This window comes from Myotis lucifugus, unplaced genomic scaffold (genome assembly GCF_000147115.1).
Source record: "Myotis lucifugus unplaced genomic scaffold, Myoluc2.0 scaffold_137, whole genome shotgun sequence".
NCBI lineage: Eukaryota > Metazoa > Chordata > Mammalia > Chiroptera > Vespertilionidae > Myotis > Myotis lucifugus.
Genome location: NW_005871185.1, coordinates 1,611,085 through 1,626,915, shown reverse-complemented (window position 1 = coordinate 1,626,915; position 15,831 = coordinate 1,611,085). Strand labels below are relative to the sequence as shown.

At 38.8% G+C, this 15,831-nt stretch overlaps 1 protein-coding gene across 1 annotated transcript in view; it reads right to left on the bottom strand.

Annotated features, from left to right (window-relative positions):
* Positions 1–13,349: 13,349 nt before the first annotated feature.
* CD96 (CD96 molecule) overlaps positions 13,350–15,831 on the bottom strand; it is a 73,836-nt gene continuing 71,354 nt past the window's right edge. Inside the window, exons 12-13 of the mRNA XM_014460649.2 lie at positions 15,317–15,440; positions 13,350–13,458 (exon numbers count right to left, since the gene is read on the bottom strand). Of these exons, the coding sequence (XP_014316135.1) occupies positions 13,350–13,458; positions 15,317–15,440 (233 nt within the window). The remainder of the gene's footprint in view (positions 13,459–15,316; positions 15,441–15,831) is intronic.

Genomic DNA, 15,831 nt, shown 5'->3' with positions numbered 1-15,831 from the left:
AAAGGCACACTTCATGCACCTGGTAAATTTCCTTTCACTTTCAATCATCCTCCTACAAATGTCTCCACTCACCAGCACCAGTAGGAACAAGTGCAAGCTTATGCAAAAATACAGTTTCCTGGGTCCCATGCCAACCCTACTGAATCAGATTCCCTGGGGGAACACCCTTTTTCCTTCCTTTTAAATAAGTTCCCTGAAGATTTTTATGTCTCAAATGTTTTAGATCAAGACTTTAAAATGTCAATTTCTCTTTTAAAAAGTAGAAGAGGTAGAATGGCAGAGTAATCAGTTTTTATCCATGTTGTATATAATTTTATGCAACCAGAGAAGAATACCTTGGCTCAACTGGCGGGAAACCCAACTGTTCTCTCTCCTTATCCCACCCCACGTTTCCTGGAATTATGAGAATGACATCAGCAGTTAGGGGAATACTAGTGTCTATATTAGTAATCACTTGACCTTCAGTCACAATCAGAATGCCCTCTATACATTTTTTATTAATTTAGCAAATTTAACCATAAAAAAGAAATGTGTTCTTTTTAATGACCTGACTTTACATTTTGGGTTGCTGACAGCAGTTAGAAATAGCATGATGTCACATCATCAGTGGGGTAAATAGGGTAACTGAGAGCATATATATATAAACTTAGAGGCCCAGTGCACGAATTTGTGCACCAGTGGGGTCCCTTGGCCTGGCCTGCAGGATCGGGCTGAAACTGACTCTCTGACATCCCCTGAGGGGTCCTGGATTGTGAGAGGAAGGAGGCCAGGCCAACAGACCCCACTGGTGCACAATGGGGCTGGGGAGGGATGCGGGAGGTTGGCCAGCCGGGGAGGGACCACGGGATGGCTCCAGGGCATGTCCAGCCTGTCTCACTCAGTCCCAATCGGCCGGACCCCAGCAGCAAGCTAACCTACAGGTTGGAGCATCTGCCCCTTTGGTGGTCAGTGCACATCATAGCAAGCGGTTGGGTGGCCTTAGCATATCATTAGCATATTATGCTTTGATTAGTTGAACAGCCAACCAGTCGACCAGACACTTAGCATATTAGGCTTTTATTATATAGGATTGTAAAATTATTATATAATTAATAACATTAATAATATAATTTTAATATTATTAAAATTGCAAGTTTGTGCAAACAACTTTAACCACCAAAGATGATTCTTTTTTAAAAAACAAAGTAAATTTCAGTGTAAATACAATGTTTTTCCCTTTTAGTGTTTTCCCCTTTTAGTGTTTTTCCCTTCTCAACTTACAGTCAAAAGCCCTTAGTATGTGTCTTGGCCTTTTAATGATTAGTTTCAAAGGATTCTGGTCTGCTTAAGTCTCTGCAGCTAACCCCCCAATTTAACCACATGTTTTGCTCCACCCTTCCCAAACTGCTGAAATTGGTCTTGGAGGAAGTTGTATTTTGTCTTAATCTATCTGTGCCCACAGCTTCTGCTTCCTTTTAGTAGCAGAATTAAAAGAAAAAGTAAAGTTTATCCCACATATCTTTCTGTTTCATCCGAGTGTAAAGAAGAATGTCCTGCAAGTCAGTTAGGCAATACAATGAAGTAGGGGAAGAAGTGATTTCAGTCCTGTGACTGAAAGCATCCAAGCCAAGTTTGGCAACAATAAGGCAGTAACTATGTAGAGAGGATCGAAGCTTCTGATGGAAGATTGAACTAGATGGGCTTTGGGGTCTCTCCAAGCACACTCTGTATTTCCCTCCTTCAGCTGTAGAATTGTAACTTTACACAGTTCAGCCTTTCCTTCTTCTCTTGTTTATTACCTTTTCTTATGCAAATCTTTGACTTCTTTTGCTGGAACTGGGACTACTGGGACATCATATGTATAAATATGGACCTGACATTCTAAAATTATGCTGCTACCAGAAAAAGTTTGAGACTGTAGTTTGTAGAGCAGTTTTCTAATATAGCTTTTATATTGGTCACACATTCTAGCCCCTGGGGCAGGTCAAATTTTTCTCTAATCCATCCCCACATTCAGAATCAAGAATGAGATGCTCTGACCTCAGGAAGCCAGTCTCAGAAAACAAAGTTCTCAGAGTGGGGAGTATGAATGGCCTGCATGGTCACCTTTCTATGTTTCTAACACCTTCCCAGTAGCAGCACTGATGTGTGTGCGTTCCTAGCACAGAACTTCTCGACTCTTCTACCTAACAGTGGACACTGCCCAGAGCCCCATGTTGCAAAGGGGAAAGCAGTGATCATGGCATTGCTTTCAAGATGCATGGCTTATTTTTCCAATTCATACATAATTTATATATAAAACAAAATTTAAAAAAAAATTTAAATTTGAGGTTATAGATCATCTATGTTTATCCTGTGGCTGTGAGTCCTTCTTGGAGCACATCCATATCCCTGGGTAGTCATGATCCCTAATATGCAAGTTTCAGGTCTGAGGGAAAGGCATTGAGAATCCAGGTAGACACAGTTAACCTCTCTTGGTTCACTCATGCTTTGACCCAGTTCAGCAAGGTAGAAGACTGTACGTGGATTTGGGGTCAAAGCTCAAAATCCTGTCCATTTGTCCAAACCTTAGGTAGCATGGGGCAACAGCAAGTTGAGAATCAGGGATATGAGACAAAATTTTCTTGAAATCAGAGACATGGCCATGTTCTTGAAGAGAGTAGAAGACCAAAGACATCCTACCTAAGACTTAACTCTTTGCTCTTGACTTGATCTGGAAAACCTTCACCTGCAGGGCCCTGCCTGTCTTACCACCCAATGTACAGTAGCAAAGCCTGACCAGTTTCGCAAAGGAGGCAGAAGACGGAGGCCTCTGTCCCAGGTCTAGAACTCCCGTGGCAATCCTTTGACCTGTTGAGACCTGTTCTTACTCTCAGTTTCAGACCACAGTGCCTCACTTGGCTAACCAGTGTTTTTATTTCTCTCCAGCTTTGCTGAAATGTAATTGACTTGTGTAAGTTTAAATTGTATAACATGATGATTTGATATACATATATATTGGGAAATATTTACCACAATAGGGTTAGTTAACACATCCTTCACTTCACTTAATTATCTTTTTTTTTGTTATGGTGAGAACATTTAAGGTCTGTTCTTTCAGCAATTTTCAAGTATGCAATACAATATTGTTTGCTATAGTCACTATGCTGTACGTTAGATCCCCAGGAAACTTACTCATCTTATAACTAGAAGTTCGTACCCTTTCACCAACATATCCCCATTCCCTCTAGCCCCCAGGTTATTCGTGTTGACTTACTTTAGTCTTCATTTGTTCCCTAGATTTGGCCTTTCCTCTGCACCAATGGATACCTGCCTGATTCTACCAATCTGAGTGAAATATTGAAATGGAGCCAGAGGCCTGTTCAATCTAAGCATCTGCCAAACCCCCCAGATTTAGATCCTGACCTCTCCTAGCTTGACTGATCTGCCCCCATAAGAACAATCTGAAGAAAATAGCAAATGGATGTATTGGTCTGTGAGATGGAGTGAATCCAATAAAGCTCAGATCACATTAAATGACAGACCATCACTTGTTTTTGGCTAAATTCTGTGATCCACAAGGCTTTTTTTTTTTCTTTTCTTGTATTCACTCATTTGCCATCACCTGTCATTGGTGACACCTGTCATCCAATACTTAATTGAGAATTAACATATCCCAGGCCTCACCCTTACTCTGGGGTGCTGATATGTGTAAAGGAACCTCATGCTCTTGGGGACATTCCAGTCCGACAGAGGAGTTCAGGACCTGAAATTGCTTAACTGGCAGTGACATTATACATTTTGATTTGAACATTATACCAAAGCAATGACAGCAAACTAAGAAGTTTGGTTTCTGTAAAATAGAGTGTATCATCATATTAAGTATTTATTGAACAAACTAGAGGCCCGATGCATGGATTCATGTGTGTGTGTGGGGGGGTCCCTCAGCCTGGCCTGTACCCTCTCGCAATCTGGGACCCCTTGGGAGATGTCCCACTGCTGGTTTACACCTGATCCCTGCAGGATTGCTGAGCCTTCTGTCCCAGGGTTGGGGAGAGTCCAGGGCCTGCGGGGATTAGGCCTAAACTGGCAGTGGGACATCCCTTGAGGATTGTAGCAGTGCGCCAAGTAGCAGGTGGCCAGGGAGGAGCCTGAGTCGGCAGGATGCTGCACCACACACGCTCATCCTGGCCTGCTGTGCCTGCCCTGCCACTTGGTAGTGCTGCCGCAGAGTCAGGAGAGGCTCCTGCTGCCACAGCTGCGCTCATCAGCCGTGAGCCTGGCTTCTGGCAGACTGGCACTCCCCCTGTGGGAGCGCACTGACCACCCGGGGCAGCTCCTGCGTTGAGCATCTGCCCCCTGATGGCCAGTGCGTGTCATAGTGACTGGTGGACTGGTTGTTCCTGTCATTCTGGTCGTTCCTGTCATTCTGGTCGTTCGGTTGTAAAGGTCGCTTAGGTTTTTACTAGTATATATATAGATACATATCAGTCATCCTTTACCAAAATTTGGGTTGCTCTGAAGCAGAAGAAAGGGCAATGATTGCTGAGCCTTCTGTGCCAGGGTTGGGGAGAGTCCAGTAAAAATGCTGGAGGGAGCTGCACCCATTGCCCTGGGTGCGGATCTGGCTGCAGAGACTGCTGTCAATCTCAAACTGTTTCTATAGTTTCTGCTAAGGAGAAGAACAAAAACACTGCCCCAGGGTGTGAGGAGGAACTGAAGTCTCTATCTTGGGTAAAGTATGGGGAAACACAGCTTAGTCTCCTTTGATATGAAATGGTTTAGTGGTGGAGGAAAAGCTTGCCCTGGAGTCCTGGGAAAATCAAAGGGCTCTATTTGTTTCCTTGGAGAAAGAAAAATTGATTGAAGTTTTGGTGGCGCCCAGCCAGGACCTAAGGCAGAATAAGACCCAGAAATGAAACAAAAACAGTGGACTTGCAGGATGAATCCTTGTTTATTTTCTTCTGAACTTTGGATTAGATAACACCCAGAGACTAGAGAAAGAAAACCCCCTGAAATAAACAGATCGTTGCATCTTGTCATACTGTTTGAGAGTTGCAATGTTGGGAAAAATGGGCTGATTTTGAGTCAAATTTAGTATTATTTATTAGTGTCTTAAGTACTTTTTAAACTTTCTTTTTGGAAATAATTTTAAACATTAGCAAATATTGCAAAAATAAAAACAGTAAAGGATCTCCACATATTTCCCTTACCTAGATTCATCTAGTGTTAAAAATCTTGATTATTTGCCTTTCTCTCTTTCTGTGTTTGTGTATGTATGCACTTATGCATGTAAGTACTACATATACATACACACATACCCATTTGAGAGTAAGTTATGTACATAATGGCTGTTTACTACTAAATACTTCAGTGTGAATTGTGTAAAAATAGAAATATTTTCTTACATAAGCACAACAGAGCTATTAATACTTTTTCTGGCTTTCTGCCCATATTCCAATTTTGTTAGATGACCTGAAAGATACCAGATATGGTTTGCCAGATTTTCTTTATAGTGTTTTTTCCCTCCAATAAAGGATCCAGTCTAGATTTAGATATTGAAATTAATTGTCATGTCTTTTTAGCTTCCTTCAATTTGGAGAATATTTTTAGAGCTTCTCTTTGTCTTTTAGACATTTCTTATTTTGTGATTTTTTATATTACTTTGTGTTTGCATAGGTGATATTGTTGCCTTACCAAGGTATCACATACAGAGGAGCACAATATCTATCTGTCTGTTGCTGGTGATGTTAATTTTGATGGGTCTGTCAAGTTATTCTTTTCAGTCTAATTTCTCTACCACATAATTACTGGACAGGTGGACATCATGGACCTCTAGGTGTGCTACCCTGAAAGAATACTATTATCTATGTAAATACAAATGCATACATACATATGTTGAAGAGGTCATGAGTTCATTGATACCTCCAATCCATTCCCACACCCACTCAGGGTTCTTTCCTGTCCTATTTCATATTTATATGTTCCTTCTCCCACACTGAAAATCTGGGCTCCCCAAAACACAACATTGACACATTTACTCAATCTTATAATACATACAAAACAAGTTGCAATTTGCTTTATTCATATCATTACAATAAAAAAGGCCTACTACAAAGCCTTCCAGATTTGTTTGCAATTCTCTCACCTCCCCCTGCTCCTCATACATAAGACTTGGGGTATATGGTGATACACTGTTCAAAGCTACTTGGATTGACATTATTTTTCTTTCATTTTTTTCTTTCAATGTGATTACGGTATTTATTTGAAATACAACTGAGTTCCTCTGTTTTAGTTTGCTTTCAGTTTTAGGATTTTTTTCTTTCTGTTTTTATTTAATTTTTAATATGTAGAACATTAACATACTTTTGTCAGACAAAATTATACAGAAAAGCGTACTCAGAAACCTGTTGCTCCCTTCCAGATCCCTTCTGTTCATTTCAGTCCCCATTCCTGGTAGATAACCAACTCTACTTTTCTTGGTTTATCTTTCCTGTGTTTCTTTTTGTAATAGGCATATATATGTAATTTTGTTTCTTATTTTTCCTTTTTTCTTTCTCACACAAAGGCAGTGTATTACACACTCTTTGCACTTTGCATTTTTCACTTAATAATATCTTCTAGAAATCAGTTCATATCTGTCAATAAAGAGTTTCTTCATTCTTCTATTTACAGCTGTATTGTACTCCATTTTGCATATTTACTATAGTTTCAAACAATCTGCTACGTTTGGGCAATTAGGAATTTTTCAATAGTTGATAATTATAAATAATGTTTCCAAGAATAATATTGTGCCCATATAGTTTAATATTTTTGGAGGTAGAGCTTCAAGGTACGTTCCTAAAGAGGAATTGCTTAGTCAACGGATGACTTACTATGAAGTTTTCTTAGATACTTTCAAATTCCTGCCTGTACTGGTTGTGCCATTTCACATTTCCTTCAGCAACATATGGGTGTACCTGTTTCCCCACAGCCTTGACGGCAGAGCACATTGTCAAACTTTTGACATTCTTGTCAGGTGAATGGGGAAGAAATTATATCTTAGTCAAGTTTTAATTTGCATTTTTTAAATATGGATGAATTTGAAATTTTTTTCAAGTTTTTAAAAGTTATTTTTATATCTTCTTTGTGGATTGTTGGTTCATAATTTTGGCCCAATTTTCCACAGGATTTTTTAGCCTCTTTATTATCAATATTTGTAAGTTCTTTATTTCCCTTTTGCTGTGATACATGTTGTGAATCTTTTTATCTAGTTTATCATTTACCTTTTGGCTTTTTTATTTTTCATGCAAATTGTTTTTATTTTTAGTAGTCAACTTTATCCATCTTTTTGTTTTTGCAGTTATTGTTACAGTAACAGTTATCTATGTATATACTATAATGGTATATATTCTAGCATATGTATGTATATATTGTATATATAGTTATTATATCTATACACTAAATAATAGTGTATATATACATACATAGGTATAACTATATATAAATAGTTATGAAATAGATATGTATACACATATTATATGCACACACACACATATAAAGAAATATTCCATTTTCTCAAGATTTTTTACTAGAAATGGGAGTTGAATTTTGCCAAAGGCTTTTTAAGCATCTATGAAAATTAATATTATGCTTTTCCTCTTGAGCTCTATTTATATGGTGAATTATATTAATAGACTTTCTATTATTGAACCCTCCTTGCATTCTTGGTATAATCTCCAGGTAAGGTTTTCAAGTTTCATCACTCTGGCTCAGATATCAAGGTCTCTATTGCATTGACTTAGTCTCTACTGATAGTCTCCTCTTTGAAGCTGTTTAAACTATTTCTCACACTCTGTCCCTGGAATAATACCCTCTTCTTTATTTTTTTCGCTTCTGTGTACGTGCTTTCATTTTTACATGTTTCAGATTATACTGTATTTGTTTAAATGTCTGTCTCTCCCACTAAACTCCATACTCACGGAAGGCCTGGAGTGTGTGTGGTTTTTTTGTTTTTTTATCAGTTTCTTGAGTGTGAAATCTAAAAACCCTAAACTTGACATCCAAAAGAGTTACCAGAAATGGTGTCTGTCATACTTGTCCATTAACTAGCCACAGAAATTAGAATCAATTCCTATTTATAATCATGTTAGATTCAGATCCAGTAGGCATCAAAGCATGTCCCTTTGAATCAGTGCAACAATTTTATGTTTAAGAAAAATCCAGTGCAACCCAATTATCTATAAAAGTGGATTTATACTCATCCCAAACTAGTGGTGCAAAATGGTTCCACCATATATGAAATTCTCAAATCCCCATTCCTCTTCCTATTCAGCATTAACAGATATTGATGTCATGAAGAGAAAAGGCAGACTAGAGAAGGTAACTCCTACATGGTTCTCAGGTTGTCAGGCCCACATCAAATTTGTCTTCACAGTTCAGGAAACTGTTGTTCCATCCCCTCCACTCTGCCTTCCCAGCACTTTTGAGTATTTTCTGGTGAAAATGACATAATACTGTAATCAGTTTTATTTGATGGTATGACTTCTTTAGACAGAAAATGGGGAGCTGTCTGACAGAACTCAGGACAATTGTGCACATGTTGCTGGCATTTACCAAGGGTTGCTGAATGCAGCCCTATCCTTTTTCTCTTCTTTATGTTGTGATCTTGGGTTTGTTACTCTTCCCCTTTATTGTCTTCTGTGCTGCTCTCACAGAGCCTTTGAGCAAACATGAGGAATGTGAGTGAGCAGACTAGGCAAAGAATATATCAGAAGTTAGAAGGGTACAAAGACGCTGCTTGGAGAGAAAACTTCAGATTCTATTGTTCTCATTCTATGTTAATTTGCACCCAACCAAGGTCCAGACCCATCACAGAGTGCAAAACGGGGTTTAAGAGTAATTTCAAAAGTGTTCCATGGCCCTGACCTTGTCTAAAGTCACATTCTCCTGTGTTCTGGTTATGTCTTCCTGGCTACAGCATGGAGACTTGGTAGCAATCACAGAATCCAGGAAAAAAGGCCCCATTTGCAGGAGCTGGGCAATAAAACGCCCTGTTCCCACCAACTCGACACATGTTTCTGGCTGGAACATCAGCCCATTTTTGCCAGCTAATGTCTGTTTCTCCAATAGTGATAACTGTCATTCACCGCTTCAGCTGTGTCTGTTGGACACTCAAAAATAGCTCAAGTTTTTGACTGCTGTTGTGAAAAACTTGAGCTATGTACATCAGCCCTCAGAGAATAAAGTTTTTGTGTTTCTGCAGATTCAACCTTCAGGTTCAAGCCACGGGCGCACTCCTAAGTCAGAGTGCCAGGAGGGCTGCCTTCCAGAACCTCTTCCCCTGCTCAGAGCCTCCGAGACAAAGTCCTTTTCATTATCTCTGGCCTTGATCAGTTTCTCTAAACTCTCTTTCCAGCTTCTGACCTTGATTATTCTCTTTTCTCTTTTCAATTTATAGTCTCCTTTTCCTTACACTTTCCTAGCCATGCCACCCCCAGGGCTCAATTATTTCTACTTTCTTTGTTTTCTGTCAACAATTTTTAGAATATACAACCTGGGCATTAAAAAAATCAATATTTACTTAAGTGCACACAAAACAGTTCTTATTTATAGTAGGATGAGATACAAAAGCAGTTAAATATGATGATTTAATAGAGATTAATCACATGATGTACTGGAATTCAGAGAGCTGGGTCATCATTTTAACTATGTCACTTCTAATTATGTGGCCTTGGGCAACTCAATTTCACAGAGCCTCTAACTCCTTATTTGTAATATGATCTGTAATGCATATCCTGATTAAATGTTTCATAATGTTAAAGATCTATACTGAAAAGTTAATTTGATCAAGCCAACCATATGTCCTTCAGTTAAAACAAAATTTATGCTGAATCAAGGGAAACACTTTTTTTTTGACTAAGGCACTTATTTTATTACTCAACCTAGGCACTTACATATGAGCAAAACTTGTGCCTACCTCTGGACTTATGTGTATAGGTTAACTATTACTATGATAATGCTGTGTAACAATCTCATAATTTCAGTGGCACATAACAATATTTAACTTATATCCCTCCGAAGTAGGTTGGAGGTTGGTTGATCTAACTTGAGCACGGCTTGGGTGGTTCTGCTCTTCTCCACGAGTCTCTCATCTTCTTGGAGCTAGCGGGCTAATCTGAAAATGTTCTCATGGTAATGGCATAGAAAAAGAGAGTAAGTTCAATCATATGAGCACCATCCAAGCCTTGGGTAGATCATATCCTTGATATTCCATTGTCCAAAGCAAATTGCATGGCCAACCCCAAAGTCAACAGATGCTCATGATGTGTGTGGATAAGGAAGTGAATAGTTCTGAACAACAATCTAACACACTGTGCTTTGGAAATGAGTGATGAAAATGCTTATTATGTATGGCTTTTTCTCAGGGAAAATAAAGGCAGTGATGAAGATATGCAGAAACCTTGGGGATTAGTTGCTACTTTTCCTCCTGTGGGACCTAACTGAATTCACTTCTAGGGAGAGGAGTTGCTGGTTTTGAGACAGCCTTTATGAACTTGCTTGCATACAATTTTAAGTTGCAGGTAAAACTGTCATTATACTCAAATGAAAGAGGTGAAGATCATGGCACTGCCTCAAAAGCATCCCGAGCTCTTCTGATTGGCAGATTTGTGAAAAATTCCTGTGAACCACTGATCAAGTATTCCTCCACAGGTTAGCTCCTGCTCACTCTAATCAAGTTGAAGATAATTTTGAAAATGCTAATCAGGACTTATTTATAAAAGCAAAGGATGGTGGTTCCAAAAGGAGCTAGTGCAAAAACACTGAGACATCTGCTATCTGATAGATTGAAAAATTACATGACTTATGTTGTATTTATGTATGTAAAACTGTCTATCTCTTTATGGAAAGAATCTAAACATCCTTCAACTCTGCCATTTTTTTACCCCAATGCCTCCACTTGTTTTCATGTCTTCTGATGAAACAGTAAAATAAAACCACAATGATGACACAATACTGATGATTATGTTGTATTAAGCAAAAATAACTACACATGAAACAATAGTTATATATTATATTATGAAGTTAGTCTATTTGTTTCTTGAGAACTAATGAGAAATTGAGGGTAGTTAAGGCAGGCAAACATTAGTTTATTTTTCCACTTATTGGGCTGTATAAGTTATCTATTACTGTGTAATATATTATCCCAAACTTAATGGTGTTAATCAGAAGTATGTATTATCTCACATAGTGTGTGTGGGTCAGGAATTCAGAGGAGGCTTAGCTGGATGGTTCTGGATTTCATGAGGTCCCAGTCAAAAGATCAATTGAGGTCTTAGTTATCTGAAGATTTGAGTGGGGGCTGGAGGAGCTGCTTCCAAGATGGTTCAATCACATGGCTGGCTAGTTGTTAAGAAGAAGCCTCAGCTCCTTGACAGGTGGACACATCAATAAGGCTGCCAGAATGTCCTCACAGCATGGCAACTGGCTTCTTCCAAAACAAGTGCTCAAAGATAGATCAAGGCAGAAGCTACAATATAATTTATGACCTAGCCTTGGAAGTCACACTCTGGTCATTTCTATATCATTTTATTGGTTATACCATTGTTTCTCACTCACAAGACTGTGTAAGTGCATGCCCTGAGTGTGAATATGTCCTTAAATTTTACACCCTTGCTGCCTTGTTTATCTTAATCTAGTCCTGACCAGCTGTACACATTTGCTGTACTTAGTGTTAGAGTGGACAATATAAAAGGCAAGAATCATGGGAACAACTTGGAGGCTGGCCACCACAAGAGTTAAGCACTTAACCAAGATTCTGATCAATGAGAAAGGACTTCCACTGGCTCATCAATTCTCACCTTTGATTGAACACTTGAATCATCTGGGAGTGATGATTTAACTGATCAGGAGAGACAGCCATGATATCAAAAAGGTCTCCAAATTATTCACATGTGCAGTCAGGAATAAGTACTTGAAAATGAAGTAAAGGTTCCTTTTGAGACTGAATTCCACACAGAATTTACTATTGTATCTATCAGCAACCTCTGTTCTCCCCTCATGGAGCAGAGTGTGGAGCAAGGTTTAGATACAGTGGTTCTCAACCTGTGGGTCGCGACCCCTTTGGCAGTCAAACGACCCTTTCACAGGGGTCGCCTAAGACCATCCTGCATATCAGATATTTACATTACGATTCATAACAATAGCAACATTACAGTTATGAAGTAGCAACGAAAATAATTTTATGGTTGGGTCACAAGATGAGGAACTGTATTTAAAGGGCCAGAAGGTTGAGAACCACTGGTTTAGAAGGACAAGGGACATCAGTAATTTATTCACTCACAAACTGTTGCTGAAAACAGAGTAGGTCAGGATGACTAGGTTTCTTTCCCCACCACCTGTATGTTCTGTTTGAACTGTTTTATAAAAGATTGGTAGGCACAGGGTTAACTCATCAATACTGGTATGATTTGAGATTCTTTATTTGTTTCAAGACATATCAAAACAGGCACATTGGATGAACAGAGAGGTCCCCAGATGAAAAAGAGAATAATGGGAATTAAATGAGTTAGATTAGGGTTAGGCTGTCTGTTTACTTATATACCAGTTTGCCAGTGGTTTCTCTCTCTCTCTCTCTCTCTCTCTCTCTCTCTCTCTCTCTCACACACACACACACACACACACACACACACACACGTAAAGCCAAGAATGAGATCACGCTTAGCTAATATAATTTTAGAAGCCAGTTCAGGTTTGTATCTACTAGGCTACATGGTTGTTGAGTAGTTATCTCTTTGAAACTTCCCTATGCCATGGGGCAGGAGCCTGGGCTGAATGTACTGGGAAGAAAGGTGAAAGAGGATTGGAATGGGGTTCTTATGCAGGATATCCTGTTTTTCTCCATTGAAAATAAATAACAGAATTTCAATATGAAGACTTCTGCTAGAACTTTCACATTTTCTTCTTGTAATTTTCCTAGGAAATGCAAAAAACCTCAGAGTTTATCATGATTTTGGCAAATAGTTTAGAATGTTGGCAGATGCCCAAAGAAAAAAAGCTCTGTTACAGACATATGCTCGAAACCATTGTTGTCACCTCAGTCAGATAATTACAATGAAAAATAAAACACTGCAAGCATTTTTTATGGCAGCAGCCTAATTTGCACTTCTTACATAAGCAAGGACATTCCTGCAGATTGCACTGGGTGTCAGCATAACATATCCTCTCACTCTTCTGTAAAGGCATACTCAGATGAAAGGGGACAAGTTGCTGGGAAAACAGGTCATTCTCTTCAGACATCCATTTCAGCCACAGAAGAGGCTTGGCCAGAGGGCGAATACTTAATAAACAAAATATCTACCTGCTCAATAGGATTCTAGCAGAGTTTCATTGTATGGCAAAGTCTCAAAGGGTTAGAGTGCTTCCATCTCGTGACACGGTAGATCACTTCCAATGGACTCCTGAATGCAAGTGTACTTGATGGGAGGTGGAGGCGGCTTGAAAGGTGGGGGTCTTTCCATGCTAGGAACAAAACATTGCTCTTTTAATGCTAAGAATGTGAGGGGGTGGTTGAAGTAGGAAACAGAGAAAGACATACCCCACTAGCTCTCTCAGAATTTTCTTGTCATAACTTTCTGCTTATTAGTTTTATCATGATAATATCATTAATTAATATTTATATGGTAATTTCATAGTTTGCAAAGTGTTTTTGTTATAACCTTGTATCTCGAAATTGAATATTACTGTCACCATTCCATATATAAAAATTAGGCACAAAGGTTTTAATCATCTTGTTCAAAAGAACCAGACCAGCAATTCAAGTCTTTTAACCAAAACCCATACTCTCCATGGCAACTGCTTCCTAATAGAAGTGCTTCTCTTATGTGGGTTAAAAACATTCCTCCAGAGATAAAATTTTAAAATTCTGTGTGCTGTGGGGATCCAGTTTAGGTGGGAAGTAAAGCTCTTCTGAATCCCTGAGTTGGTTGGTACTGGATAGATAATGCCAGAATCCCTTCTCTTTAAATAAGTGAACATTCTGAATGTCATCTTTGTATAAAGTGCTATTCTCTGTTAGCACAACTCATCTCTTGTCTGAAATGCATCAAGCATACAAGTGAGTGTGAGATTTAGCTATACAAATGCCCCAGCACTATTGATAATAGAAAACAGAAATATATCTGTGAGCAGATTTATGTCCACGACCCAAATACCTGCAGCCCTTGTCTGTCAATTCATAGTACCTTAATTTTTCTCTCTCTCTCTCTCTCTCTCTCTCTCTCTCTCTCTCTCTCATCCATCAAAACATTGTTTCTCATTTCTATATAGTACAGACATTTGACTACAGCACAACAAAAAAAATCATTTCAGATTTTCAGAGTCCCATAACTTTCTCATTCTATTATATAAATTCCTAATGTCTATTACCTGGTTTTCTGATGCTTTAATGGACACAGTATTTATCAAAAGGTAGATAAAGTATTAAGAAATTTGCACTTCTGTTTTTTTCAGGTAAATTCTGAATTTCTCAAGATCATATGGTGACCAAAGTGTAGTATTTAGATAAGAATCCATAAATTCTGACTACTGGTTTAGTGTTTTATTCGCCATGAAACACTTCCTGCACATGGTGATAGAGTCTTCAAGGATACTCTCAGAAAAGTAGAAGAAGGTATTGCATGATGGTCAATGTTATCTTAGATAGTAGTCGGAAGAATGTGGGAGATCAGCCCTATGTATTATGAGGGTCTCCTCTAATTGTGGCCTAATCTGGACTGATTCAAAATAGCCCTGTCAGAAAAGCAGAGTGTAACCTTATGTGTCATTTCAGATTGTGGATTGGAAAGAGAAGAGTTCCGGAAAATATTTCAATAAGACAAAAAAATGGGGGGTAACCAACTGCTTACTTTCTTTTCCTCTTGGGGAAAAAGGTAAAGGGCAGTAAAAGCTCATTCTGCTGAAAAGCAGCTGGAAATTTCTTAAAATTACCTTTCTCACTCAATTTCACACTTGAGCATCTCGGCATGGCTAGGCTCAGGCAGGTCAGAGATGCATGAAAATGAAAAAATAATAAAGATTAAAAGAAAAATCATTTTCAATTTTGAGGTAAGGTGAGGTGCGGTTTTTATTTAATGCCCACTGACTGTTCCACCTGCTGAGTGTAGTGTTACAGCCTGATCAAGGCAGAAGGGCTACCAAATCAGAAGTTGTGTATCTAAGCCCAACTGTGTGGTGCTGGGAAAGCTATATTACCTCTCTGAGCCTTATTTCCTCTGTTAAATATGAGAGGGGCTCAATATAGGAATGATATCTATAGTGCTGAGTGAATGATGCATATTGAAAAAGTATCTGTTCCTGCATATCTTGGCATTATACTCACATTTCTTGTTGGTATTGACACCATTTTCTCACTCCAAGACCAAATGATACCAGGCATAAAAAGAGCAAAGCTGCTACCAATACTGGCCAGGATGTTCCATCTTTGGGCTTCTTAGCCACAATAACTGAAAAGGGCATCAAGAGAGAGGAATTTTAAAGCCAAACTTTTGGCCATTGGAAACCAGAATTAATTGAACTACTTCTCCCACCTGACAGACATTTTATTTAAGGGCCAAAGGGTGTTCCTTGACCACAGTCACCCTGTGGAATCATGTCTATGCCTTGTTCTACTTTCTGGTTTGGCATTTATTCAATTGCATTTTTACATGAATGTCTTTCTTGGTCAAGTATTCCACAACTCATCTTTTCCCTCATTTTCCCAAGGCCCTGGACAATTCCTGACACGTGGTACCCGATGAAATGTTATTTGCATGAATGAATAAATTAAAATAATCTGTAAATTAACTTTATCTGTGAAACAATGGTCTACCTTTGGATTTTCTTGTTCTTGAAGGA